Below are 26,791 nucleotides of genomic sequence, written 5' to 3' on the forward strand. Positions count from 1 at the left end.
GGTGTTCCGCAGCCAGAGAAAGGGCACGTGAGGGGATATGAGAGACCTCTATTAAGTGCTGAGCAGACCTGAAGAAGTAATCTGGGAGTAATCATTTGCTCTTTCCCAGAACAAAGGAATCTGGGGTAAAACATACAGGTTCTAGGTGGCCGACTGATAAGAAATGCAATAACAAATGTGTTCTTCGCACAACAGATGTCTCAGTTGTGGACCTCATCGCCAAAGGATGTTATGGATCTAAAAGACCCAAAAGGGTTAAAACTGATTGAATGCATTAGTAGAAGAAGAATCCTCAGGGGCTGTTGAACACCAGGGTGCCATCTCTGGTGCAGGCATTGCCTGAGCTGCAGTCACAGAATGCTGGTAACTATATTAAGAGAATGTCACTGCATTACTGCCTATTTTTATATTCTTCCCAAAGTAGGTAGTATTTGTTACTGCCAGAGACAGGATCCTGGGCTAGCTGGACCTTGAATCTGATCCGATGTATCTGTTCTTGTGATCTTCTATTAATTTTCAGTAAGAGAAAAAAGGGGGATATTTTAGTACTCAGGGCTTTTAAACTTTGAATCCTTTATGTTCAGTTCCCAGAGCTAAGTAAAAAGAACTTAAATCTTCTGGATATCAGATCAAAATAATGATTTTTTGAGCAATTTGGGATTAATGAGTAACTGGGCTCTATTGATAGTAAATCAGAACTTTGATACGCCAGAAGAATCCAAAATAGAGCATAGATAATAAACATATTCACAGTTGTATTCCGATAATCTTGAAGTACAATAGATCACACCACTGTTGTGGTACAATCTCTGTTCTTCAGATGAATCTCAGGCAGTATTATGAAATCCTAGGCCTTTCTCCACACTATTTTTCTTCAGAAATACCAAGGATCAACTGAAGATCCTTGGCAGGCTTTTACAAATTGTTCAGGGCCTCCCTCTGCTGAGTGTCACACTTGGGGCTTTATATTATCAAGTGTAACCTCATATGACTCAAATTAAAAAATGCTAATTACAAGATTAAGAATGTGATTTGTTCTGTTGTAATTTGGAATCCAAGACTCACTGACTGAAGCTGTTATTATGAGCCACAGTATGGCACTGTGTGCAGTTTTGGTTTTCCCCTTCTCCTTCATTTGAAGCTCTGATTAATAAGTCATATTCACAGGGGTCATGAGAGAGAAAAGAGAAAGAGATTATTGCTCAAAATTATCAGACTGTATAGGAAGCAGATTTAACCATCTCTTTGATTAGCTCCCCTGGTCAGGATGAGATATGGTCTACACTCTGCGGCTCAGTCCTCATAACCGGTGATGCAGAAACACAATGTAATGAAAATTGATCTATAGAACATATGCAATTAGTGAAATATAAGCAAAGAAATTACTTCTGAAGGAAGTGAAAATCAAGAGTATGTAACAGCACAAGAAGCAGATAGACACACAGAGAGACAGGTAGGCATTATTTTCCTCTGGGAAAACAGATTAGGGTAAGCACTGGATGCTTTCACCAAGCAAAGAGTTCATTGCTTCACCTACCTCTAAATCTTACTATGGAGATTCAACTATGGAAATAGAAAAGCAACAATGAAAGTCCCCAATTCATGATTGTGTTCTTTCAGTAATTACCAGAAGATGACGTTTTGGAAAAATGAGGAGGAGCTAAAAAAGACCTTGGTGTAGCAAAATGTATGTTCAGTTCTTTGTTTTTCCTTCAAGTTCCGCCTGTGTAAGCCAAGGCACATCACTGGTGTCATCTTTCTTCCATGTTTTTTTTGGTAAAATGTGGGTACTCTAGAATTCTGTGAGAACTAACTTAATACAGGGAGAGCTCTGATTTCCTTGGGCGAGAGGTTTATAACAGCATAAAAATATGTTGGGGAAATTAGTGAATTCCCTCTTATCTGAAACGTGGATCTCTTACGTGGTCACTTGTATGTTCCTAACAAAGTAATAACAAACGATCTTCCCATCTGTGCAGGCTCACTCATACAGTAAGGAAGAAAAATAACTTCTGTTGTTTAGATGAGCAATGAGAGAACATGGAGCAAATCATGATAAGCAAACACTCAAGGCTAAAGCCATATAGCATTCAAGAGCATGCATAGACCAAAATGTGTTCATATAAAACATTTATGAGCTACCTTAAGGAAGGGAGGCATAAACAGTTGAGTCTAGTTGTAAAGAAATCATGGAGAGAAAAGGGATTAAACACTGAGATAAATTTTTCACTGCAAATAGCTCAAGGTATCTGTATGCATTATTTTATAAGGAAAATATTTATTGTTCCCTTTAGGACTGCTAAGCCATCCCCAGGAATTTCCATTTTCCATGCTACCCCCCATTTCAGCACCTACATATGCTTACAGATTCTTGATACAGTTGGTTTCTATGACTATTTTCCTGACAGACTTCTAATTGAAAGCAGCATGCTAAACTGTAGGAAGCCCTATCTACATAGACCCGCTATCGCTGCCGCAGAGTCAGTCTGTCTGCACAGCCTATTTTTGTGCTGTCCCCGTGCCACTACTACGCCCTGCACAGAAGTAATAAATCAGAAGCAAAGGCTGCTGAGAAGCAGCCGGTGGGGTCTCTGCCATGACCATGTCTGGCTCAGCAGCATGGCCACACTCCTGCATCACTGTGCCCAGGGGCTCCATGGCACAGCCCCACCAACCTCTGTGCTGGAGGATGCTGAGAGGGAGAGGCACTGCGGAAAGCAATACCATTTTCACACCTTTATGTGACTTGTGGGCATGTGTTTGCTCATTCTGCTCCTTTGTGCCTAAGATCAGAAGATTTCATGTTCCCTGATCCCAAAAGTGGTGCCAAAACAGCAAAAAAGCAGCACACGGCAAAACCTATGAACACATGTTCCAGGATGGGGAAGCTCCAGACAACAAGTAGGCAGGTACAGCTCCTGAAGGGAGCTGCTCCCACTTTGTGTCAGGGTGAATTTAGTCCAAAGATCTCAGCCTTGGGCTGATCTCTCCTTTTGATATCATGTTCCCATCCAACAAAAATCAGCCAGCAGCCAAACGACTAAAAGGCAGCATTAGCCTCTTCATTCTCATGTTGTTTTCCTCCCTCTCTCTCTAGAGAACACGATTGCTTGCCAACAACACAGCAAGCAGGCTTGTCCATTGCTGTGCCTGTGCTGGGATGGCCCTGTGTGTGATCTCAGCAGCTAGAAGACCAGATACCCTGTGATTTACATTTGTTGGCAGTGACATGGCTATTCCTCTAGATATGTAATTCATTTGGAAAGAGTACAGAACTGAAAATGCTGCAATGGATGAAATACACTGAAAAACAGGTGTAAAATTGTGCACATTTTCAGTCTCAGGATGCTGCAGGAGCATCCAAAGGCATCATTTCTTTAGCACAGACTTTGGTTCATGCAACACCTGCCTGTACACAGCTAATGAAATCTGGCTGGCACTTCTGTCAGCTCCCTGCTTTTGAGGTGACAGATGCTTCTTGTTTTCTGTTTTGTGTGCCCATAGGTCTTGTGCTAACATTTATGGAAGCCAATGGAGGACCCTCCTCTGTCTTCAGTCATCCATGAACCAGGCCCGGAGAGACACCGGGGCTGAGATTACCTCACGGCATCTGCCCTTCGGAAACACATGGATGTCTGGCAGGTTGTAATTGCTTCTTGCTGAAACAGCGATGGCTGAAAGGATGCCAGTGTATTAATTTACTGTATTATTTACAGACTTGCATGCTGGGCCAAGGAAAACACTCAGCAACTGAGTCACCTCAATCTGAACTTTTGTCTCTTGCTTTAAGATTTTGCTTTACATTCTCACGATAACTAAAGCCACTGCTGTGTTTATGCAGTTTGCTCTGTGCTTCACATGAAGTTCTGACTTTTCACAGTCAATGCAGCCTCACTGACAAATGGGAGATTCCACACCCAGCATTAGTCATTTGCTGAAGAATGAATAGAAGAGGGCTCCAAGGCCAAAGGAAGCAATGCCAGGACTATTTTCTGATTTGTTTTTATTCAAAGCACACCCATTGATTCTCCTCTACTTACAGAACTATTGCTGTCTGGGAACTTTACATGAACTAAAAATAAAGGCAGCAGAATCATCCCCGGTTTCTGAAGGAAAGAGTCTCTAGGTTAGATCCTAGCATGTGGCTGTATTCACAGTGCATTGATATGCTCTCCATTGCCACCAGCGGGTGTGGAGGGCAACTGGACACAGTCTGGCTTTCTCATCAAAATTCCCTAAATTCACATTGTGACTCAATCCCAATTTTCTTTCAGTCTTGGATGAACCTGTGCACCTTGCAAATATGCATGTGGGCATCTTCTCTATTACCCATTTTTGACCTGAGCATCTTCTCTGATAATCCCTGCTGGATCCCATATAGATGTATTTATGCTGCAGACCCAGAAACACTTTGAATAGTGTGCAAACAGAGGCCACAGTGGTAATGTGCAAAAATCATGTAAGTTTTGGGTTTGTTTTTAAAGCCTAGTTTAAGCATAAGGACTAAAGAGTAGTACAGTTGACAAAAGGACAAGAAGCAAGATTAAAAGAGGAAGGGAGGAAAAGAAAGATGACCGAGGCCCTTTAGATACTACATTTCATTAATTATACTTGGATTACACTGTAAATGCAGAAAACAAAGTGAAATTCCCAATTTCAGTGATGGGCAGCAGATGCACATGCAGATTTGGTGACATACCCACAGCCACCCAGGAAACCTGCAGCAAATGTAGGAATAACTCTTGTCTGCATGTAGCTTGACTGTTCAAATGCTTTTGACTTGATTAATGCATCTTGGGTGACATGGCTTACTGAGAGGTATCCCTGCCCATGGCAGGGAGGTTGGAACTTATGCTCCTTTCCAACCCTAACTATTCTATGATTCTACAATCTTTTCAGTCATCTGGTGATATGGTTGAGGGTCAGGACTGGCCCTGCTGGGGCTGTAAAGCCCATCAGTGTGACTGAGATTCTGAAGCTGTTGAAAAGTGTAAATATCTTTGAAGATCTATGTTAAGTTAGTAGTGGAATGAAGAGTAAGACAGGAGGACTAGCTGCACTCATATTTGTGTTCAGCGTCTGAGCATAGATGTGTTTGCAGATGATAGACAAGGCAGAGATAAAAACTTACACAGCCCACTATGTCCTGGGCCATCGCTCCTGACCAGTTAGGTCCCAGGGTACCCTGTAATCAGCAGCAGGACCAGCAGTGTGGCTTGTGCCAAGCTAGCAAATGCCTCATCTTGTGCAAGTTGATAGCAAAACTCAATCAGCAAAGCCTAGATTTTTCCAGGATGTTTTCTCAGTGTTTTCCTTGTCTGCTTTGCTTTCACAGGTATGCTTCTTTTGCCTTCAGTTGGTACTCAACTGGGGTAGCAAAGTGAAGTTTTAGTTTCAAAGACTTTTCTCTCCTTACCTGTTCCCATCACCAGTGGCTGTCTGTCGTCAAGTAGAAGGAATGCTCCTTTGTGCTGTATAACCTGGGTAGATTTTTCCTTACTGCTTATACTCGAATGCAGTATTTGGAAAAAAGGAGCATGCCAAAACCAGCACAGTGTTTTTTTTCTAAAATAGAAAAAGAAAGTGATGTTAACAAGATCTTTCAAAATAAGATATATATTTGTCTGACACCTTCTTGTGCCAAAGATTCCATCTTTTTTACCAAAAAAATAACACCTCCCACAGGCTCAAAATGTTACCAGACCTAGAAATGCACAAAGAGGCCATCCTCCCCATCACAGACAGCCTTGTTCTCTGCATCATATGCAACAGCGAGGACTGTATATTAAAGACCTAGAAAGTAATCGAATAAAAAGGGGTTTAAGATGAAATGGGTAAAAATGAGATGTTGAGGTTCATGGGATGATCACCTTACCTGAAATCAGGGCCACAATTTCCTTGAACTGAATATGTAGAATTAGTGTTGCACCCCTGCTTCTATACCAGTGAAAGAGAGCTACTGCTGCTGATTCACCTCTGTAGAGCACCCCATGCAGTAACAGGTTACAAGGATTAGCTCAGATATAATTCCTAAAGACTTGTCTATACATTCATTTAAAGACATGCTAGGCTTCCCAGAGGCAGCATCTGATGTGAGGAATTCTTTCCCTAGGAAACTGAAGCAGTAATGAAAACAATAAGAACAACAAAAAGGGAAAAGCCCTCAAAGTTTATGAATGGATAATTTCTGTTGTTTCATTTGAATGCAAAGCTGTCAGTGCCCAGGGAACATGACCTCAAAACCAAAAGGAAGAAGCAAGTCCCAGGTCTTGCCAAACCCTCTTCTCACAAAAGGCAGTCTAAGGAGGACAGAAGGAGTTCTCTTAAAAAAATCACTATCCCCAAATTTTATTCTCATGGATCTGCTCTTTTTTTTCTTGTCTACAAGAGCAAATGTGGAAAGTTAATGGCTGCCCAGCAGTAAGGAAAAGCTCTGCTCCGTCTTCTCCTGCTTGTTGAAAGTCCCATTTACACACGGTTCAGACTAATGCTGGGGGAGGATGGTTTTCTTTGCTAATTTTCCTCCCTAGGGTGGGTAATGATTTCTCAGTGCTAATACGTCCTGACAGATGCAGTCATACAAGTGCTTGCACCCTGCATCATTGTTGGCCAATCGGGGTCATGGTTTGGAAAGCTGATCTCTTAATCATTTTATCTGATGGATGTTGTCTATTGTAAATCGACAGTTGTTTGAGGTACTGATATTGACCTCTTCTGTTCTTGCTGATGCAGAAGGCAGATTTTCTGTGGGGCTCAGCCAGACACCAGGGGTACACGGCAGTGTTATCTGTTTGACAATTGTCTGAGATATATAAAATTGCATTTGATTATTTGGCGTGCTGGTAATTGGCAGGCACCAAAGCTCTGCATGGCAGAAGTCCCATGTAGTATTGCATGACACACCTGCTGTAGGACTATGATGAACTTGATGAACTTGACCATAGTCAAGGATTTACAGTTCAATACTCTCAGCAGACAGGGTGCTGTGATAGGCCAGAGCAGCTAACAGGCAGTTAACAGACACCAACATTTTCCCAGAATCCAAGGGTTCCCTTTAAATGAAATTATTCCCTGTAGTTAAAAACTGCCATAGTCTTTACATTTTACATTTACATTGGTACAATTGCATGTTCTAATGTTATTAAAAACAACCTACAGCATGTGCTAGGTGCAAGTCAGTAGTTAGAAAAAAGTATTTCATACCATGCGTGGAAGAAGTGTTCTGGGGGGGATGCACAACAGGGCTGTGGTTGCTGCCTTGATTATCCCACTGTGGCACCAGCAGCCACAGAAAGAAGATCCACAGGGAAGGATCTGAAAAGATGCATGGATACGGCAGATTTTTATGATACATTAGCCTGAACAGCTCCATGATGTGGGATTTGATCTGGCACTAGTGGGTATTTATGTAACAGTTAAAATAGTGTTTAGTGCAAATAGGAAAGGGTAAGAGTTTAGATCTGAGCTGTGACCCCAGGGTTATTAGGAACTCATAGGCTAACCTCGGATTGCTTGCACCATCATATGCTCCCTTTGTAGAAGTGTGAAAATAGCAGAAACAGGGTCTGAGAAAACAAGCCAGAAATGCATCATTTACATTACTGAACCAAATTAATACCAGGAGGTATTTTCCCCTTACAAACAGGCCTCAAGAGACAGATCTAATTAATTACTTTCGGTTGTACAAAACTGACCCTTCTGCCTCCAAATCACAGCAGAGAGATGACTGAGTGCAAAGGGTGAAATAAATGCATCAGGAGAGCAAAGCTGAAGTACTCACCAAGCCTGAGATTCAGGCTGAGGGCATCTCCTAGGACCTGTAATGATGGGGTGCAGGTGGTAACTAGGCTTCTTCATGAGCACTTGAGGGAATGAAGCCTTGAAATAGCTGTAACAGCAGCTGATACAGCAAGGTGCGGCAGGGTGTTCTTACCCTATTAAGGGATATTAAAGCATACAAGTGGCTAAAGTGTTTTTCCTGTAGTTCTAAAAGAAATACAGAAATCTCTGCTTCAAATAGTTAAATTGTAGGCTGGCTGAGAAAATGACTAACCCTTAAAACAGGCACAAGTGAGCGGCTGCCCTTTGCTTCAGTGGCTTCGCCTGTTACTCCTTATTCTGGGGAAACAGGATCTGAGGTGCTGACAAATTATTAATAGGTGCAGGGCAACCACATTACCCTTGCTAAAAATACGCTGGGAGCATTTCTCATGAGACTGTAGAGAGGCCTGAAACATCAGGCTTTGGGGCTGTTTGCTAAATTCAGTTCACTGTGAGACCTGAAGGCTTTTCTGCTCGCCTTATCCACTGGGAACCTGGGTCTATAGGGGCAAAGGGAAAGGTCTCACGGCAGGACTAGTGCACGCCTAGTTATGGGCAGCCTAAGGCAGTGATGTTCAACACCATGGACAACTGAAAAATCTCTTAGTCTTTGTGATACTTTGTTTTATGATACTTTGTGATAATCTTTGTTTTATTAATTACAAAAGACTATCATGACACCACCAGGGAAGGGCCATGTGAAATGAGGCACAAGTCTCTTTCCATGGCATGGTGGTAACACATTAATTTTGGTATGACTGGATACCCCATGCATTTACACCGATTTCTAAGCAATTTTAATGTTTTCCATCACTGGTACAAAGCACGATCTAACTACCACTGAAATCAATGATCTGTAGTAGAGATGTCACCATCTTTGCGTTTTTCTTCGGCTAAGCCTCAGTGAGAGCAGTATGATCTATGGTTCCTGGAGCTCTTAATCAACTAATGAACAAGAAATTCCCTTAATACTGCCTTCCCATCCTATGAATCAAGTTTTGTTTGTTGTTGTTAATTGTTGTTATTAAAAAAATCCTTTATTCGCTCCTGGACATATCGGGGCCATAGTCAATTTATCAACACTTTTTATGGCTGTTCCTGCTAGGAAGCATCACACAGGGACATTGCACTAGGGAAGGGATGTGGCAAAGGACTAAGTGAAGACTGCAATGAGGTTTAGCTGTTAGGGCTATGAAGTATCCTGTCTTCTGATTGTACAGGCAGTGCCAGGAGGCATGTGGATAATTCAGGCATGTTCTCAGCAGGGAAGAGTACAGATGTTGCTGACCAAACCAGTTCCTGGAGACTGTCAATTTGGTTTCAAGGCAGATTTACTGGGGTTTCTTTATGAGCTAAGCAAGGATAATGTGGCCAGAGCAAATGTATAAGTAAGAGGATGGCATAGCTGGCTGGGGAGGAGCACTGTGATCTTTGGCTGAGCTTTGCAAAGTGTGACAGCAGCATATTACCTCCTGCATAGGGGAGCCACCGCGGAAATTAAACCATTTACGTATGCTTAACTTAAAAGTTATACTCACTTACTCACCAGTGGGTATGTTATTCCAAAACACTGGATAAAATAACTTTGAAAGGTCTGATGGATGCCCAAACAAAATAAGCAGGTTTAGCAAGTGTACTGCAGCAGCTTCACCAGGGCTAACAGAACCATTAACAGACTGGAATAATGCTGTCAGCATATTACCTCATGTCTGTTAACATCCTCCAGCACTGCCCAGTCTCCTGAAATGCCCCTCTCCAGCATCAATGTGTTTATAGAACATTGAACAGCTTAGTGTTTGCTTGACTTGGGCAGTCCGCTAGGAATCAGACAATCTTCGCAATGATATTGCTTCAGGTTGTGGTGCGCAGGAAATGTACAGCTCCCCACACTGCATTTCAAGCAGTCAAGGGCCAGGAGAAGGATGGATGTAAGTGCAGTGGGGAGAGGCACCTTCTCTGCCTTCTCACATGGGTTCTTCAGTGGAGCAGCCAGAGTTGCTGGGATTAATGTAGTCCGATTGTTCTCATTCTGCAATTTGTGTTTCAGCTTAACTTCTGTCCTGTGGTAATTATAAATAGAAGCTAACAGAAAAGAGCACATTTGACGGATTTTGTTAATTAGAGTTTTCCCTTTAAAGCCAAAATAAATCTGGAATGTAAAAGGCACAAGAGTGTCCCCCCCGTCATCTTCCCAGCCATGTGCGCACATGCACGTGCATTCATTCCCCTTTCTCTGCATAAGTTTGATGTCTGTGGAGATTTGGACTGATTGCATGCATTGAAATGAAGTCTATTGAAAATAATAGAATATATAGGATAATTGTAAAGCCCTCATTTTAGATTTAGTTAATGCTGCTTTCTTCAACATTGTGTTTTTTCCTTTCTAGATATGCCAATGCCACTCCGAAAAGCATATTTAATCTTTTAACTGTTTTTTATCTGAATCCATTTTAAATCTATAAAATAAATTTTATTTTATATATTAAAAATATTTTTATATATTATATACTTAAAATATTTTTTTAAAAGCCATTATCTTTCCCTACCAAAACTATGTGTGAAACTGGACAAACGCAGTCAGTATGTGTGTCATTCAAACCGATTAGAACTATGACTGCTGTGGCAAACACTTCAAAGCGGTGTTGTGGCTCTCTCCAACCCTTCCCCTGTCACGTTTTAAAACCTCAAATGAAATTTTCTTAAAAAAGAAAAAAACAGCCCCACATTTTTTCCCTGCAACCTCAGAACAGGGGTGAAGTCAGATCTGCTCTTCTCTGCTTTTACAGGTTCTGATCAGCTGGGAACGTCAGCTGTCACTGGTGGTAATAAGTGCTGTAATAAGTGCAGAGGCACCATAAACTGTTAATTTATCACTGTGTTAAAGCATGTATTTGAGGAGAATAAACTAACGAACAAAGGGCTCCTTCACATTTGCCCCTGTGCTCTTTTACACAAGTTTCGTGCTGCACAAGTTTACATTCTCTGCCCCAAGAATTTACAGGCTGCATGGAAACTCCTCTCCTTCTTCATCGCTGAGTCTTGAGGCTCCTCTGAAGCTCTAATTTCTCCAGCTTTCCAGACACTCAGATTTTCAAGGCTAGACAAGAGCAAAACTCTCACACAGAAAACAAAGGAAGAAAGACACTCTTGAGGGAGAAAAACTTCAAAGCCACGGAGGTCAGGGCATTCACTGAACCATAGAAAGAGCAAATGGCAAAACACCCAATTTATCTTTTGTCTTCTGGAAGTCAGCCCCTGTCTTGTGAGACTGGCTGAACTTCAGCGTTAATCATAGAATCATAGAATCCTTCCCTGGAAGGAACTTCAAGAATCATATGGTCCAACCTTTCTAGGTAAAGCATGACTTAGACTAGATGTCCCAGCACCCCATCCAGGCAGACCTCGCAAGTGTCCAGTGCTGGGGAATCCACCACTTCCCTGGAGAGATTATTCCAACAGCTGATTGTTCTCACTGAGGATTTTCCTCTTGTGTCCAGTTAAGTTAAACTGTGAGATGGAGATGGCAGTAGACCTGCTGTGGTCAGAAAGTTGTGACTCATGATCAGGTCTCCTAGAGCTGGGATGGAGAATATCCTCCTGGAGAGCTCATTGGGGTGTGCTTCAGGCAGATATATTGCCTCAAGCTGAAGACAGCACATGGATATGTACATCAAACCTCCTGGTTGCTGGGAGGAAGTGGGACTGACCACACAGGGCAAGGGATGCTGTCCCCAAGGGGTGAGTAGGCAGCTCCAACCCTACCATATCCCACCCAGGAGATAAGCCAGGTCAAAATGCAGATCATGAGAGCCTGCTGAGGAGGATGCTATGGAGCAGGGATGGGCCTGTGCTTGGAGGTGTTGGAAAAGGAAAAACTCATAAGGTTAGGAGAATGAGGAATCTCAGCAGTGGCAGCAACAATGGTACTTTTTGGCCATAAATTGAAAATATAGCCTAACATTGGGGTTTTAGGTATGACTTTATGCTTAAGGACAATGTTTCAAATATCCCTGATGGCTTAATTTACTGTTTGCCCACAAAAAAAAAAAAAACAAAACAACCCAAAACCGCAGGAAAATGCTTTAAAATCATTCCAAAGTGATTTTTATTCTTACCTGGTCTTGTTCACCACTGGTCATTAGTTTGCCTGTTTGCCACCAAAGACCTGAAGGAACACAGAGCAAATCAGGGGACCAAGATTTCACATCAAGCTATACAGTAGCTGGGGCTGCAGGGTGGAAGGAGAGGACGGCTGGAACTCATGCTGCATGCCAGTGACTTGGCTCACATCACACCAGGATTATTGTCTCTACATGCAGTGAAAAGAGTTGTTCAAAAATCTCAAGCCTAATGTCATGCCAAAAATCTGTGCTTGCTGTTTTTTGTTTGTCACGAAAAACACGACAGGATCCTCCAATTCTAGATTATTTTCTATGGGAAAGTCCCTGTCTGCAGTAAATAAACCCCAGTCTTTTCAGTTTACTTCCCTGCATATTTGTTTTTCTTGAATTCTTTTACAACTTTGCTACCACATTTCTGTCAGGATACAGCTGTTAGTGGAAATGCAGCAGGCTTCTCTAGAAGACAGATGCGCTGATGATCACTGTAAAGAAGCACACACATTCCTGTCTTTCTGCATTTTCTGTAGTTATGTGAATGGGGTTTGCATTTGCTCTCTAGCTTCTATGGCTGCAGGCTTGTACTGTTTTAAGAATCAACCATATTCTTTCCCTGTTTCATGACTGCTGGATGTTACTTTTTAGATTCTTTCAAAATATAAGGAAAAGCTGAAATTTCCTCCATATTCCACAACAGACAATACTGGCCTTGATCCCATGCTTCAAAAATTAGAAGCTTTACCTTCTGGATCAGTGGATATCAGATCAGGGCAGTATTCTTCGATGAGGACTGGGCTTGTATTGATTTATTTTTCCAAGCCTTACTATGTCGCATGTAAACAAGTATAAATTATGTCAGTAGAGTATAAGTAGTGTTGAATTCAACTAAGATAGATAGAAACTTATTGACAGATAAGTTGGTAGATACAACCACTGATGTGAAGGAGGCTTACATCTCCAATAAGTTCTTGCCCTGGTTTACAAGACATCTATCCTTCTCTAGTTTGAAGGAGTGCCAGTTCTTGTAACTGGGAAAGACAGGCATATAAATGGACTCTCAACTACAACAGGGATTACTTGCAAGTTTATGTTGTATCAGCCCTGTTTAGCAGTAGCTGTTCATGGAATGTAGGTTTCATGAGATTTCTGACCTTGCCTAACTTTGTTTTCAGCAGTAAATATAAAAGGAAAGGCACTGGAGGGAGTGAGGTGGAGACAAGGACTGGCCAGGGTGGGTATCTTTAATTTTCATGGTGTGACTTCATTTATGAGCACTGCCAACTTTCTGCTGAAAACAAGTGCTCCCAGAACAACAGTTCTGCAGCTTTACAGGGGAAACAAATCACACTTTCAATCAATGCTGGATTTTCAAGCGTGCCGAAGATCTCTTTTAGAACTCCATTGTATGAGAAAGACTTCATCTTCTAAAACCTGTCTACTCTACCAAACGTATTTCATATACCCGCAATTTGTTTAAGCTAATGTAACCAGAAACAGATTGTGGTTATAATCAGGTGGAATCCCTTTAAAAAAATAAAAGGATTCTGTTCTATGGCACTGCTTTGCTAATAATTTCCAAATTAAATTTACATAACAAGCTTTCTCTGCAGACTGCTGGTCCAACAAATCAAGCTGCAACACTTCTGGTGAAGCTTTGTTCTGCAAGTATTCTGGAACAGTAATTTAGTTGTCAGTTTTGGGGCTGTGGGAGTATAATTAGGTTTATGCAGCTAAAGACATGTCCACATGCCTTTGTGGGAAATTAGATGAAGGAAAGTGCTGGGTTGGGCACAGAAATTCAGGAGCAAGCTTGAATATCTCTGTAGATATACAGTATACTGAAAATAGGTTTTCCTGGAATTACAGCCATGGTATCACTAAATGGTAATGAAATGCGTTCATGGGCCATAAAGAATAAACATTTACATTGTTACTGTGCCCTTCAAGAAAAGTTCTTTCTTGATTGGGCAGCTGCTTTGATCAGATGAGGCTAATGGGCAAGTGTATCTTGCTGATACTCCAAATAGCTACTGCCTATTCACATCTTAGAGGTAAAGTATAAGGTTTGGTGGCCATTGTGCAGTTCAATCAGAGCCCTCACACCGATGAGATCTCACAAAGGCAGAACTGGAGCCTGAGCTGTGAGCCAAGCAAAAGCAATTCCTGGGATGTGAATGGGTACCACCTCTGGCAGGGTATGGCCATCATTGCCTTGGGAAGGTGGCATGAGGACATGTGCATTGCAGCTCTTGCCTTTACCTGGTGGAGAACTGTTCAACCTCCTGTACAGTGAAAATGAGAAGAACCTGATCCATGCAGACTGGGTAGGATAACCTCTCAGTGCATCTGACTCACCCTGCTCTGCCTGGAATGTCACCTCTTATTTAAAGTAACAAGAAAAAACTCATCGGCGTATGTGTGCATATGCATGTCTGTGCCAGGGATCAGACAAGGCTAGGCATATAAAACTGGCTGAAGTGAGTAAGGGAAATGCTTCTGCAGGGTATCTATGTTTCTAACCCATCATCAGACAATGAATGCCCAAATGAGCACAACAAAGTAAATATAGCGAACCAAATTTGAGCTGCCTTCTCTTCTGCATCCTTAAAAGAGCTTGTTTATTTCTCGAGCTCATAACTCCTAGAAACCAGCCTCTGAATTTTAAATGTAGATACCTAGGCAACAGCGCATGATGCAGATACTCAACAAAACTCAAACCTCCCCTTTCCCAGGGTTTTTTTTAATGTGTTAGCTTAAGATGGGTTGGCCAAGTTCTATATTCAGAAGTGAGGCAATAAATACTATTACTGTACAGACAGTCTATAGCAAAGGATAGGGAAAGGACCTGATACAGGCATTCTTGCTCTTGGAATTATCACACAGTGTAGTGTGAAACCTCACCCCAGATTTAGGATGGCTCACACTTTTGGGACAAAGCCACCAGCTTTTCTGTCTCATCTATTGAGTGGCTGAAGACAGGAACATTATTCCCATCTTAAAAAGGGTTTCAGCTGCCAGGGAAAACACCCCATGGTTATTCATCACGTTTTATTAAAGGGTTGACCAGATGCAGTCCTGCTATCAACTCAACAGAGTTATTAGGGCAAATTTCTGCCTGCTGTACCTCAGCTGTACCTAATGGCCCAGCCATGGCAGGAGCGAGCCTGCTGCATCCTCATGGCAGGAAAACCACCTGCTACTCGGCAGCATTAGCTGAGCAGATGAGATGTACCGCTCCCACGTTAAGGGAATAACAAACTGCTTCCCAAGCAAAGCAGGAGTTGGCCATGGCATAGCTGCTTAACCGGTGATCTGGTTTGCATTTGGTTTTAGTCCTCCAGGTTTGCTCCCTTTAGCTTAAGTGATGGATGCCCAACTAAGCATAAGATGATTCAATTTTTCTTCCAGGCACCATCAGCCTTGGTAACCCCAACATGCAGCCGAGTTAATTTCCCCATTGATTGCTGCTTTGCAGGCAAACAGCCAATGCTAGAGCTGTGCAGGCCTTGTATAACCCCTATCAAACCAGTTCTTAATTGGCGAACAGGTGTCTTTCTGCATACATTTCTCACAATTACGACTTTAGCAGAGCGTTCGTCATTCCTCCTTCGTGCATTTATACATGAACTCAATTAACTTGTGAGAGCTTAGATCCGAACCAGCAGAAAATGTGTTTCTGGTGAAGTGTTCTCCTATGCACATGTGACTCAGAGCGGGTGAGGAGAGGATTCCCTGGAAGCAGCGCTCCCTCAAGTACTAATTACCATCTGCAATTGCTCCAGTATCAGCCTTTCAGCCAAAACAAACAGGGCTGAGCCGTTTGGTCTCTGCCGGGGCACTGCAAGGAGCTCTGGGCAAACCAGCTGAGAGTGAGTGCGCAGTTAGAGGTGGCAAATGTAAAACCAGCTCTGGAGAGCACACAGTGGCATCTAAAAACACTAAACTGCTACTTTGGCACTCTGCAGAGAGGACAATAGGGTGGCTTTTCAGAGCTGAGGCCTCTTGGGGTTTTTTTAAGGCTGGTTGCACCTGCATTATATCTATGGTGATGAAAGCAGCTTCTTCCAGAGCCAGTAAACTTGCTTTTTCACATGAAGGCAGATGTGAAAGAAGCGTGAGACAAAAGCGGAGATCTTCAAGGCTTGCTAAGTACCTGATTCCTACTGACAGCAGCAGTGTTGTGTAAATCCCACCACTGGGGATCTAAGGCTCTCTCAGTGGCTTTAAAACACAAGGCAAGAAAGAAACAGAATGGAGAATAATTGGACTGAGCAATAGCGTGGGGTGCAGGAGGAGAGGTATGTCTGCAGGGGAATGGGGTACAAATCCCTTCAGTGTAACCCGGAAGACTTTTGGATGTCCAAAAGGAACTATTTGACATGAGCGAATCCCACCAGGAGACCCCTCAGGCCGGGCTCCACGGCAGCTCCCATGGGAAGGGGGTTGCTCTCACTGAGGGTGAGAATCATGTTTTCCAGGAGAGCAGTGGCCCCTGCTCCACGACATGGGGCCCAACAGCTTCTGGGGGGGGTTTCAGGTGAATCCTGTTTCACCCTGGCGTGAGACTGGAATGCCAGCAAAAATACAAGGACACAGGTTCAAGTGGGTGAGGAGCAGCCTCCTGTCCTGCCATCACCTCAAGGGGCTCGTGGTGGAGGCAGGAGGAGCAGGGAGGGTTTGTGCCCCATGCTGGGGTTAGGGGAGGCTGTTGGAGAGCTGGGAGCTACAAAGACCAAAGGCTATGAAATGTAGGTGCACACAAACACATCCTCAGACTGGAAATCACTTTGGCCCATGGGTTTTTTAGACAGGAACGTACCAAGTGGGGCCAAATCTGAACCCAGCAGTAGTAAGAAACCCACTCAAAACATGCACTTGCAGGGTGCCTCTGTTGTGAGAGAACATGTGGGCTGCACGCAGCACTGGGCTACAACAAGCAGAGGAGAAGAAATGCTAACAGCGAGGCCCCTCCGGCTGACAGCATAGCAAACAGCAGGCCCAACACACCTGCCATATGGCCACTGCTGAGTGCTATGTGAAAATACGTAAGTCATTAGGAAATTAATTTGCTAGTGGTAAATTATGTTGTATTAAACAGCAAACGACATACTGCAGTCTAACATACCAGTGACAAAATGCACCGTACCCTCCTCCATTTCCTACCAAGACATGGAAAACCAACTACTTTTTCACATTGCCTTTCTTCTTTAGTCTCTATTACCTCCAAGCTGCATCACCTGTCTTATCTCAAAGTTCAGATGATGTGGCTGCACAATCCCCCTGCACACATCATCCAGTCTCCAGGCTGCTTCCTCAGAACAGCCTTAGTTGGAAAGCTCCAGCATAGTGGGCCCTCAGAAAGGCTTATTCCACTCTGGGACCCATACATCATTGGCTTGTCCCTCTCCTGGGGGAACGGGAAGCTGGTGAGAGGCACAACCTAATTCTGCTGCTCTGTGTTTCGCAGCCAAAGGCATGTTGGTACTGTGCTGGCAGTGTGGGATAGCTGTTCTAATCCATAGACAACTCAATCGGTCTCAATCACCCATGAGAAAGCAAAGGGGAATCCTTAATCTGCGGATTATCCGGAATGTTAGACAGGATGATCCTGAAGTATATGAAATTCTTCAGTACAATTTTTCACTGTGGAACAATAGAGATTTCCCACATAACACGTTTCTGTGAATTTCCGCAATAGGCTCAGCTTTGTATTCCTGCGGGATTCTCTTAAAAGGGGTCACCCAGAACTAAAAGCTGCTCCCAAGGGAATACTCAAGTGTTGAGCAACGGGGATCCCAAGCAACCTTTGGAAGAGTGGCCATAAATCACGTAGTGTTGAAGAAAACTCCCAGGAGCCTTTAGAGAGTTCCAGATGCTTTCAGTCACCTCATTCAGCACCGATGCAGCCAAGGTGCCAACTTTCCAGATCTAAAGACCACTTCTTTATTTTACATGTTATTGTTAAAATCTGATTACTTTTATCTTCTTATTTCATTTTAGTATTTTTATTTCCTTTCACAAATGAAACTAATTTATTTCTTCCCATTGAACTGGTTTCCCTTGTGTGGAGCAGAAAGTAGCTAGAGTAACCAGAAGGCAAAGAGGAAAACAGCCTTTGCCTATAAATTAGTCTTCACTGCCTCCTTTGCTCCCCAAAGGCCACAGGCTGATTGTGGGTTAGGAAGAAATACAGCAATTTGGGATTATGCGTGGATAAAGCAGAGTTATCACCACGAGCTGGCGGTATGTCATCCTGTATTACGATCCTGAGGATATAAATTTGGCCTGGGATTGTGGAGGCAAAGTTCAGCAGATCTGGAAAATAATTTACAGTGTAAAATGATCGCCTTTATTGAACAACGTCACCGTGTAGACAGGGGAATTATGGCAAATAAACCCTGGTGATTTATAGGCTGCCACAGCATTCAACATTGAAGAGGGAGGCAGCAGCCTGGGTTTTATCTGCTTCCCAAGATATTGGGATATGTGTAAGTAGATAAGGGATATTTCTGGTGTGCTGCTACTGCTTTCCTTCCAACAGACCCCACTCCAGTGTGATTTATTGGCCAGCTAGCAACGTTGTGGTAGAGCTGGGGACATTTTGACCAGGGAAACACTGTCCAGTGGCTGGCTGCAGTGTGACTGCCACCATGGGTCAGCAGCGCACCCCAACCACCTGTCTCATGGACGACTACCAGCACCATGGGTAGAAAAGCGTGGATGGGTATTGCCTCCTGATCTTGCCATTTTTGGAGGTAACTCATCAGGACACAAACTTGTTGCTTTAAGTAAGAGCTTTTGCTTTGCAAGTCTGTGCTCTGTGAGGTTAGCAACCAGCTGGAATTAGCAACACTTAGTATATGGAAAGACATCCTAAAAGCGTAGCTGGGAAAACAAAGACTTCACATCTTCCTGCAATAAAAGTTTACACGTGGCTGTGTATGGTAAAGCCATTAAAATGTACCTCTTCCAAAATCTTGCTCCTGCTAAGGGCAGAGCCAGGGTAACAGTGGGTAAGAAAAAATACACTACTGTAGATAGTTCAGGTTCCCCAGGACCAGGGTCCCCTTGTAGCTCCATACCAGGGATCTTGTCAGGCCCCTGACAGGCTCAGGGTGTTTTCAGTGCTCTCAAGTGGAAGGAAAGATCTGTTTCACAGACCAGGAACTGCATTTTCATGTTATGAAACTGCTAAAGACAAAAAGAAAGAAGCAACCACTTGGCCACAGGTGCTGCTCAGTACCACGCTCAAAGTGCTGCGGAAAGCGGCGGAAGGAGTTCTCTTGCATGGAGGTGAAGGAGTCAGTGTGGGTGACACAAGTACTACTTGCTGTGCTACTGGGACATATTTTCTTTCCCTACTAAAAAAACACTCGCTTGGGCTCCATGGAACAGGACTTCCAAACCCCAAATAAGCCACAAACATGATGCTCCATAAGTTACTTTTAAAAATCTTTTTAATGAAGAAATAATTCCATTCCAAAATATAGACACACAATTAAATAGTTTAATCACTTCAAAATATAACGTCCCCAGTAGGTTCCAACACACACACACAACAATACTTAACAGCAATACAAAAACCCCATACAATAGCAGTTCTGTTACAATACCAATGAATATCATGACATCTTTAGTGCCTGTATCTGTCTCAAGTGGTGTCAAGTACAGTAGTTTCAAAAATGTCTTACAGTTAGTAGCCTCAAGATGTAACTCTTCATACTTTGATCCTTTTTTTTGGTTCAAATGTAAAAATGCCCTTTTGTCTTCAGGACACAGTGGAGTCCTTGTTGTTCACAGCTCCATCTGCTGAATTGAACCAATGTGATTGCAGCAACCCAAGGTTGCAATATTTACAAGGTCTATCTACAGTAATTGCCAAGAACCAATAAGGATGGGAGAAGATGACTGAAAGTAAAGGCGGACACACTTATGATAAATTATGATGCAACAATCTGGCTCATGCATATAAGAAAATACATATTATATCACAACAAAGGCCACACACCTTTTTTATGCAGTTTAGATAACATTACTACTTACAGACAACCCATTCTCCACCTTCGCTTTGGACATTCAAGGACCTTATAAATCTTCACATCCCTGTCTCCTGATTGCAAACACTGGTTTTCCTCCAGTGACAGTAAAACCACCCGGAGTTTTGACTGCTGTGGTGGGCCATTGCTAGTTAAGAGAAGGCCCATGCCAGGGACCTCTTCTGTAACTCTGTTTTAATGACCGCGAACCACAACCAAAACAATATTCAACAAACAGACAAAGACCAGCTGGGTGAAGACTCAGCCAGCTCAACAGTTGGGAAATGCTTAAAATAGATATTTGGAGAGCCAAGTAAGAGGTGCTTCATCTCAGGGCTCCAGGGTGCAAGGGAGCCAGAGCTCTGCTGGGGATCACTTTGCTGGCACCAGCCTGAAAGAAAGGCTCTTGATTCGTCAACTTTTTCCTTACTCCTAGTCTGGAAGCCCTTGCAGTGGATTTATTCTATTGCATCTATTTTAAGCATAGCGATAATGAGCACGCAGACACTAAGATGACAGTACAGGAGGGATCTATTACTCTGGGTACAGTTAGACATGACATGGGTTGAATTAGTCAGCCATTGCTTGTAGCTGTATTCTAGCTTGACTTATTTCTGTTCAGGAAATGCTCGTGTGGAATCCTGAGCTGACAGCAATGTCTGCTGATTCACTGGAGTAGCTTTAAACATGGAGTGCTAGGCACTAGTGGAGGCTAACCCATTCCTGAGAGGAGGCTGGAGGAGGGGACATCAGAGGATATGGTGCCTGCCTGCCTTGCCAGGATGGCACATACCCCAGGAGCAAAGACCAGTGATTGCAGAAATGAAAAGCTTACATAAAGATATCTGGATGCCTTAGTATGCATTTAGATGCCTCAGACCAAGCCCAGACATGCAAGGAGAGGCGGACAAGAGATCTGCATAAGCAATAATGCAATATGAAAGTGAAAAATGGCAGCAGCTCTTTCATACAGATACTCATTCCCTAACACATAGTGCCCAGGGAAACAGCCACTAGCCTAGAGCATGCATGCAAACAAGTGGACTTACTGGGTCGAGCTACACTGCAATCTCACATAAACACAGCAGCACACATCCACGTCACCATGAAAGCAAGGACAGACAAACCATGATAACCTGCTTTAGATGGGTACCTCATCACTCGCTGTAGGCAAACTGTGCTGGTGTGAAATATCTGTATGAAACACTACTGTTTTCAGGGCTGTTAGTGTCACTTCAGGTCAGTCAGATACTGGAAGCCTAATATTGTGTGTTAGGGCAGTAAAATTACATGAGCACAGAGGTCATCCCAACATAACACACTGTGCTCCTCAGGAGGGCTGAGCATGTAACATTGCACTGTGTTACTGACCGGCTTCTGGTCTAGCTGTTCCTGGCCTGGCTCTGATGTTCTGCACGGCAGTGCTATGTGCCATATACACATAATCTTTATTTCCAAGCAATACGCTGTGGGGAGGACATTACAGCTAGTTTGTGTCAGTCCCTGCTCTGTAGGTATCTGTAGGTTTGTAGTCATGGCAGAGCAAACGCTTTTGAGCTAGCAGTATCACTGCCTCATTGGATGAGCCAGGTAAGTCTCTTTTCCCCTGAAATACCTTTATATCAGAAAAGTACTGAACTGGACAAAACTCCAGTTCTGTAACTGTATGCCTGTCCTTCCGACAAATCCCACCACTTCTCTTGTGCTTTTCACTGATAGCTATTTCTCCATCCAGCTCTGAAAGAGTCTCACTACACATTTCCAAGAGTGCATGCAGAACACCTGGTGGCTGGCTAAGGCAATACACATTCGGAAAGAAAAAGAACAGTTGCAAGCGCACTTTAAGCCTGTACATTTAAAGCTGAAGGCCTCGAAAATAACATTTGGGGTGGGGAGAGGAGGGGTGAAGAGATGGAAAGAGTCGTTTTGTTGAACACATGCTTACTAAAGCTAAAACATCAATGAAACAATACCATGGAGGATTATACGTAACATCAGTCAGTTCAGGGATCTTATGGCACCTGTGGTTTATAAACAGCTTTAGCAACGAGTATTTCAAAACATAGTTCACAGTTTTAAGAAGATCTGTGCTGATTTAAAAACTAGATTCTATATCATTTGAATGTCACCTTTTGTATATGGTATCTATTTGGAAAAAAAATATTTACACTAACTTCTATGGCTGATTTGTTAGATTATTTTGAAAGAAACATTCCTAAGTTACACGTTAGCCCTAAATTAGAGAAGTTTTTAAAATCTTATTAATTATATTATTATAATTCTTATTTTAGTACATTTTTCATAAGTCTTAATTTAAAGACTTGCAAACAAATTGCAAATATAGTCTGGTACTTTGTTTTTTTTGGGCTACTACATATATACACTCAGGAGTATAATCATTCAGTGTTAAATGCATAATTGTAGCTTTTTCTTTCTTCTGTGGAAAAAATGTACAGTGTATAGTAAACTGAGCTACTAAAATCTCAAAGTATTCAGAAATCAAATTTCTATCTATAAACAGTATTGTCATTGTAAACTGAACAGGTTCAATATCATGTGCAAAGGGTTTACGTGAGTTATTAATACCGCTATCCTTTGTAACAGCAGTACTTACGTCAGTCTGTTTTCTTCACCGGTAATGAGCCATGTTACAGAAGATGTAGCTAATATAAGTTAGCTTTAAACAAAAGTCTTGTTGTCAAAAACACACATCTACAAACTACAACTCTTAGAACAAAAGTACTGTGCTACAGTCCTCAGAACTTAGTTATGTGATTTTTTTGTCAAGAGACGCTGCACCTCTTGGTTCCACTCTTCTGTGAAGTTTGCAGCTGAGTTTTCTTCATCATCTGTCCGAAAGCAGCTCTCCTCATCATCAGTTCTTACATAGCTTTCATTGTCTGTCTGACTGCAGCTTGCCTGTGGAGAAATGTGGAGGGAAGGTTTTTAAACAGTGCTGGTTTAAGATGCTGCACCCACACAGGTAGAGCAAGTAAAGCCTCTGCCTGCTGCTTTATTGAAGAAAAAGAAAGAGGAGCTGGACAATTCCTCTGGTTATACCTGAAAAAAAGTGAAAATCCATTCTACCTAGGTGAGACATAGGTATTTGAGCTGTAAACAGAAAGTTACAGGGCACGTGGGAAGTTGGAAACTTCTTACCATGGCTGAGAAGACTGCTGCCTGCTCTGCTGTGGGAACCTGGGGTAACTCAGTCTGCACTGACACAGATTTGCAGATGTTCCCTTTTTCCCCTTCCATTTTGCTCTACAAATAGATTACTGGTGGTGAATTCATGGATTATTCCCCTTGTGTGCAGCATTCAGCCACTCGGTTAAGAGTCACTCACCATCATGAGCTTCTTCTCACATGTAAACATCTCTCCTTTGATTTACATGCATGGGTATGTTTTACTGTGTCTAAAAAGGAAATGTAGTTACTTAACAGAACGATTCTGGGTGTTACAGATCACAATCAGCCTAATCTGCTGGGGCACCAGTTTCTCCCTGGTGCTCCTCTGTATCCTGGAACATCAGTAAGTATCTTAAATTCCCATATTGGAGGCATGAAAGTTTTAGCTGGTAATGGAAAATGCTTGATGAACACTGCTGCTCTTTCTCAGAACCATGTCAGGATGCAGAATCAGGTAATAAGACAAATTTTTGCTTTTGGACATTTATTATAAAGGTACTGTTTACACACTTGACCCTTTCAAACTTAAGGAGCTCATAATCTTTTTCCACTTGAACCACCTCAAATCCAATCTGCACTGCATGAGATATGATAACAACAGCATAAAAGCCCAAACACCACTGACATGAATTCTTTTCTACTCATTTCAGGTATAAAGCTGGCTTACAAGACATGACATGAAATGCATATTACTTCAGTAAAATAGAGTTAAATTAAAGCTGATGAATGAAGACAGGTCAGGTACTTTTTCTTTCTTCTTCTCCTTCCTAGACACCATTTGATTGTATTAATTATTCAAGCACAAATGCTTCCATCCAATTCTTTAATACCTAAGCATGCCAAATGGTATGATGATCTTAATTTAATATCTCCTTGTGTCAGGCAGTTAAAGAAGACCTAGCATTAACATTTTGTTGATAAATGGAAAGGAAACCCACACTGCAAGCCTAATGATAAGTTCATAAAAAATGTCTGAGGTGCATTTTAAATGAGTATTATTTAGAAATCAGCCATCATCTGTACTGCTTAAGTCTGATTTAGAAATCTTAGCGAAGGAGCATTTTGCTCTTCTCAATTCAGCCAATAAAGAGCAAAGAAAAGGCATGGAAGAGGTCAGTTCCCAACTGCCTGAGACTGATTTTTAAAGAATCAGTTTCAGGGTTATGTAAATATAGGTACCTCTTGTATTTCTTGATGGTATCATTATAAAAAATGAGAGTAAAACCATAGTGGCTTATGAAACACTGGATGCACTAAGACATATTGATAGTACTGCTAAGTATTTGGGTTTACTTTTAATTTTCTGGATAAATTACTTCTCCTTAGTGGAGCATGGGGAGGGTTATTCTGAATTCTCTCAAGGCTGTTCCACAACTGGCATTGGGATAGAGATTTTCATACAATAAATAATGAGTACTAATGAACCTCAGAGCTCTAAATTCACTACAGCATTTTGGAAATGCTAGAATCACTTGCAAGTTGAGACTCAGTATCATTACAAAACTGTTTCTTGACCTTTTTGTATCTTAATCCACAGGTTCTTTTCTGTTCTTATGCTTTTCTGTTATTTACCAGTCAGGGATTTCTGAAATCCATCCCTCCTAATCCTTATGTAATTTCAGAATTAAGTTCACAAAACTAAAGCTGCTTCCTCCCAGTCACCTTGGTCACAGTTCTTTTACAGCTTTTCTACACCTACATGCTAGGAAGAGGAGGATTTAAGGAGTAAAATAAAGAAGAAAACCAAAACAGAGCTGAGTGAATGTAGCAGACATTTTTGAGTACTGTTGTGCTGTCAGCCTGCTGCTATTTTCAAGTGGAACGGAACACATAATGCTGGTTTTTAATGTATATGTTCAGGAAAAAAACCCCACCCAAAACAGAATGAGCTGCTGAATCATTTGGCTTAAGGATGCATACAGTTCATCCAGTGCCTGCATCCTGGTTCTTCACCACTGCATCACTTGACCTGTGAGGAAGAGGCTGGAGGAACTGGCCTTGTTGAGTGAATGAAAGGAAAAAAAAAAACACAAGGAGGGTGGCACTGCATGGGGGAAATTTAGCTTGTATCATCTCCTTTTCTGTTATAATAATTCATATAAATGCATTAGACATGACCAACTAAAATGCTGCTATGCCAGCACTAAGAAAGCACTGCTTTAGAAAATGTAGGAGATTGTGTGTCTCATGGGAACATGTCCATTGCATGAGTTGGCAGCTCTTACCTGAAAATGACAACTTTTTAACCACTTTCAGAGATGGGGCTTTCTACTCCCACTGGCAAAAAAACAACAGCTATCAGAGTGCTAAAGGCAAAATAACGTCACAGTTGCATAGAATCACAGAATGGTTTGGTTTGGAAGGGACCTTAAAGCTCACCTAGTTCCAATCCCTCTGCCATGGGCAGGGACACCTTCCACTAGAGGAGGCTGCTCAAGGTCCTGTCCAACCTGCCCTTGAAAGCTGCCAGGGATGGGGCAGCCACAGCTTCTCTGACCAACCTGTGCCAGTGCCTCAGCACTATCATAGTGAAGAGTTTTTCCTAATATCTAAAAAAAATGTTCACCTAATTTCAAGATCTGCCTAGAGCCTGCTGGAAACAAATACAATTTCACTGTTAGTCTATAAAAACCCAACAAGTGGTATTAAAGTGCATTTAACATAAAAAGTAAACTGAAAACGTGATTAAACTGTGTTTTACATGTTACTGGAACCACTTGCTGGCCTAGGAATTTGTTATACAGCATGTTATTTCAAAGTCAATTCTACAGAACTGTACGAAGCACTTTTAAAAATGCAAGTAGACTGCAAACCCCCTTAATTAAATTACATCAACACCACTTGTCCATGACTGATGAATGAGGAAATGAACAAAACTCTGTGGCTGGCTATCAACAGCAATATCATCCATAATAAGATACAATACACTGATCTAATTTTCCCTATCTTTTTATAAATAAGCACAAATCAATACTGCTGTGAGATAAGAAAGTATGTTGTCTTTCTACCTCATATGGCCATCTAGGGCCATTCTGATTGTATTTGTATGATCATTGATTGAATAAGATTACCTTAGAAGTAAAAGTCTTGTTGCAATTGCTAAGCTTCAAGCAAGAACCCAACATAAACAGCACAAGCACTTTAGTTATCAACTATTTTGGGTTTATTTTTCCAATGCTATGAAATACTAGTACTGAATAAAATACACAAGATATGATAGCCTTCCATAGTCACAAGAGAGTGGATTTTGAGAAGACTAAGCCATGCTTATCACATGTAGATGTATTTACCACAATGTACCATAATACAGTGTTGTTCTTACAGCTATAGGTGAAGCGCTGAGTTCACCAGTTTTTGCTGTTAGTTTCTATAGGGCCAGGTTTTAACACCTGGTGGGGAATGTTTCAGCCTTTAGGTACTGACCGAAGGGCTCCCACGGGAGGCAAGAAGAGTTTCATTGTGAAATTAACCAGAGCACAGTCCTTAAATAAATTATTTTTGACAGGTTTCAAAAGGTTTCAAAAACACTGGGGATATGAGGTAGCAGCTCAGTGTCAGATCTCTGCTGAGATCTGATTTGAGACAGGATACATTTCCAAGAAAGCTAGGCTGTACGGCAGTATGTGT

The 26,791-nt window shown here is 42.2% G+C and overlaps 1 protein-coding gene across 6 annotated transcripts in view; it reads right to left on the reverse strand.

Annotated features, from left to right (window-relative positions):
* Positions 1-19,381: 19,381 nt before the first annotated feature.
* The window catches only part of DTNA (dystrobrevin alpha), a 229,615-nt gene continuing 222,205 nt past the window's right edge, over positions 19,382-26,791 (reverse strand). For 4 of the 6 annotated variants that reach the window (XM_034060178.1, XM_031052812.2, XM_031052814.2 and 1 more), the window contains one exon: positions 19,382-22,894. In XM_034060178.1, the coding sequence (XP_033916069.1) occupies positions 22,739-22,894 (156 nt within the window). In that variant the 3' untranslated portion in view covers positions 19,382-22,738. The remainder of the gene's footprint in view (positions 22,895-26,791) is intronic. The other 2 variants (XM_031052813.2, XM_031052811.2) reach the window with 2 other exon arrangements.

This window comes from Melopsittacus undulatus, chromosome 1, assembly GCF_012275295.1.
Source record: "Melopsittacus undulatus isolate bMelUnd1 chromosome 1, bMelUnd1.mat.Z, whole genome shotgun sequence".
NCBI classification, from domain to species: Eukaryota; Metazoa; Chordata; class Aves; order Psittaciformes; family Psittaculidae; genus Melopsittacus; species Melopsittacus undulatus.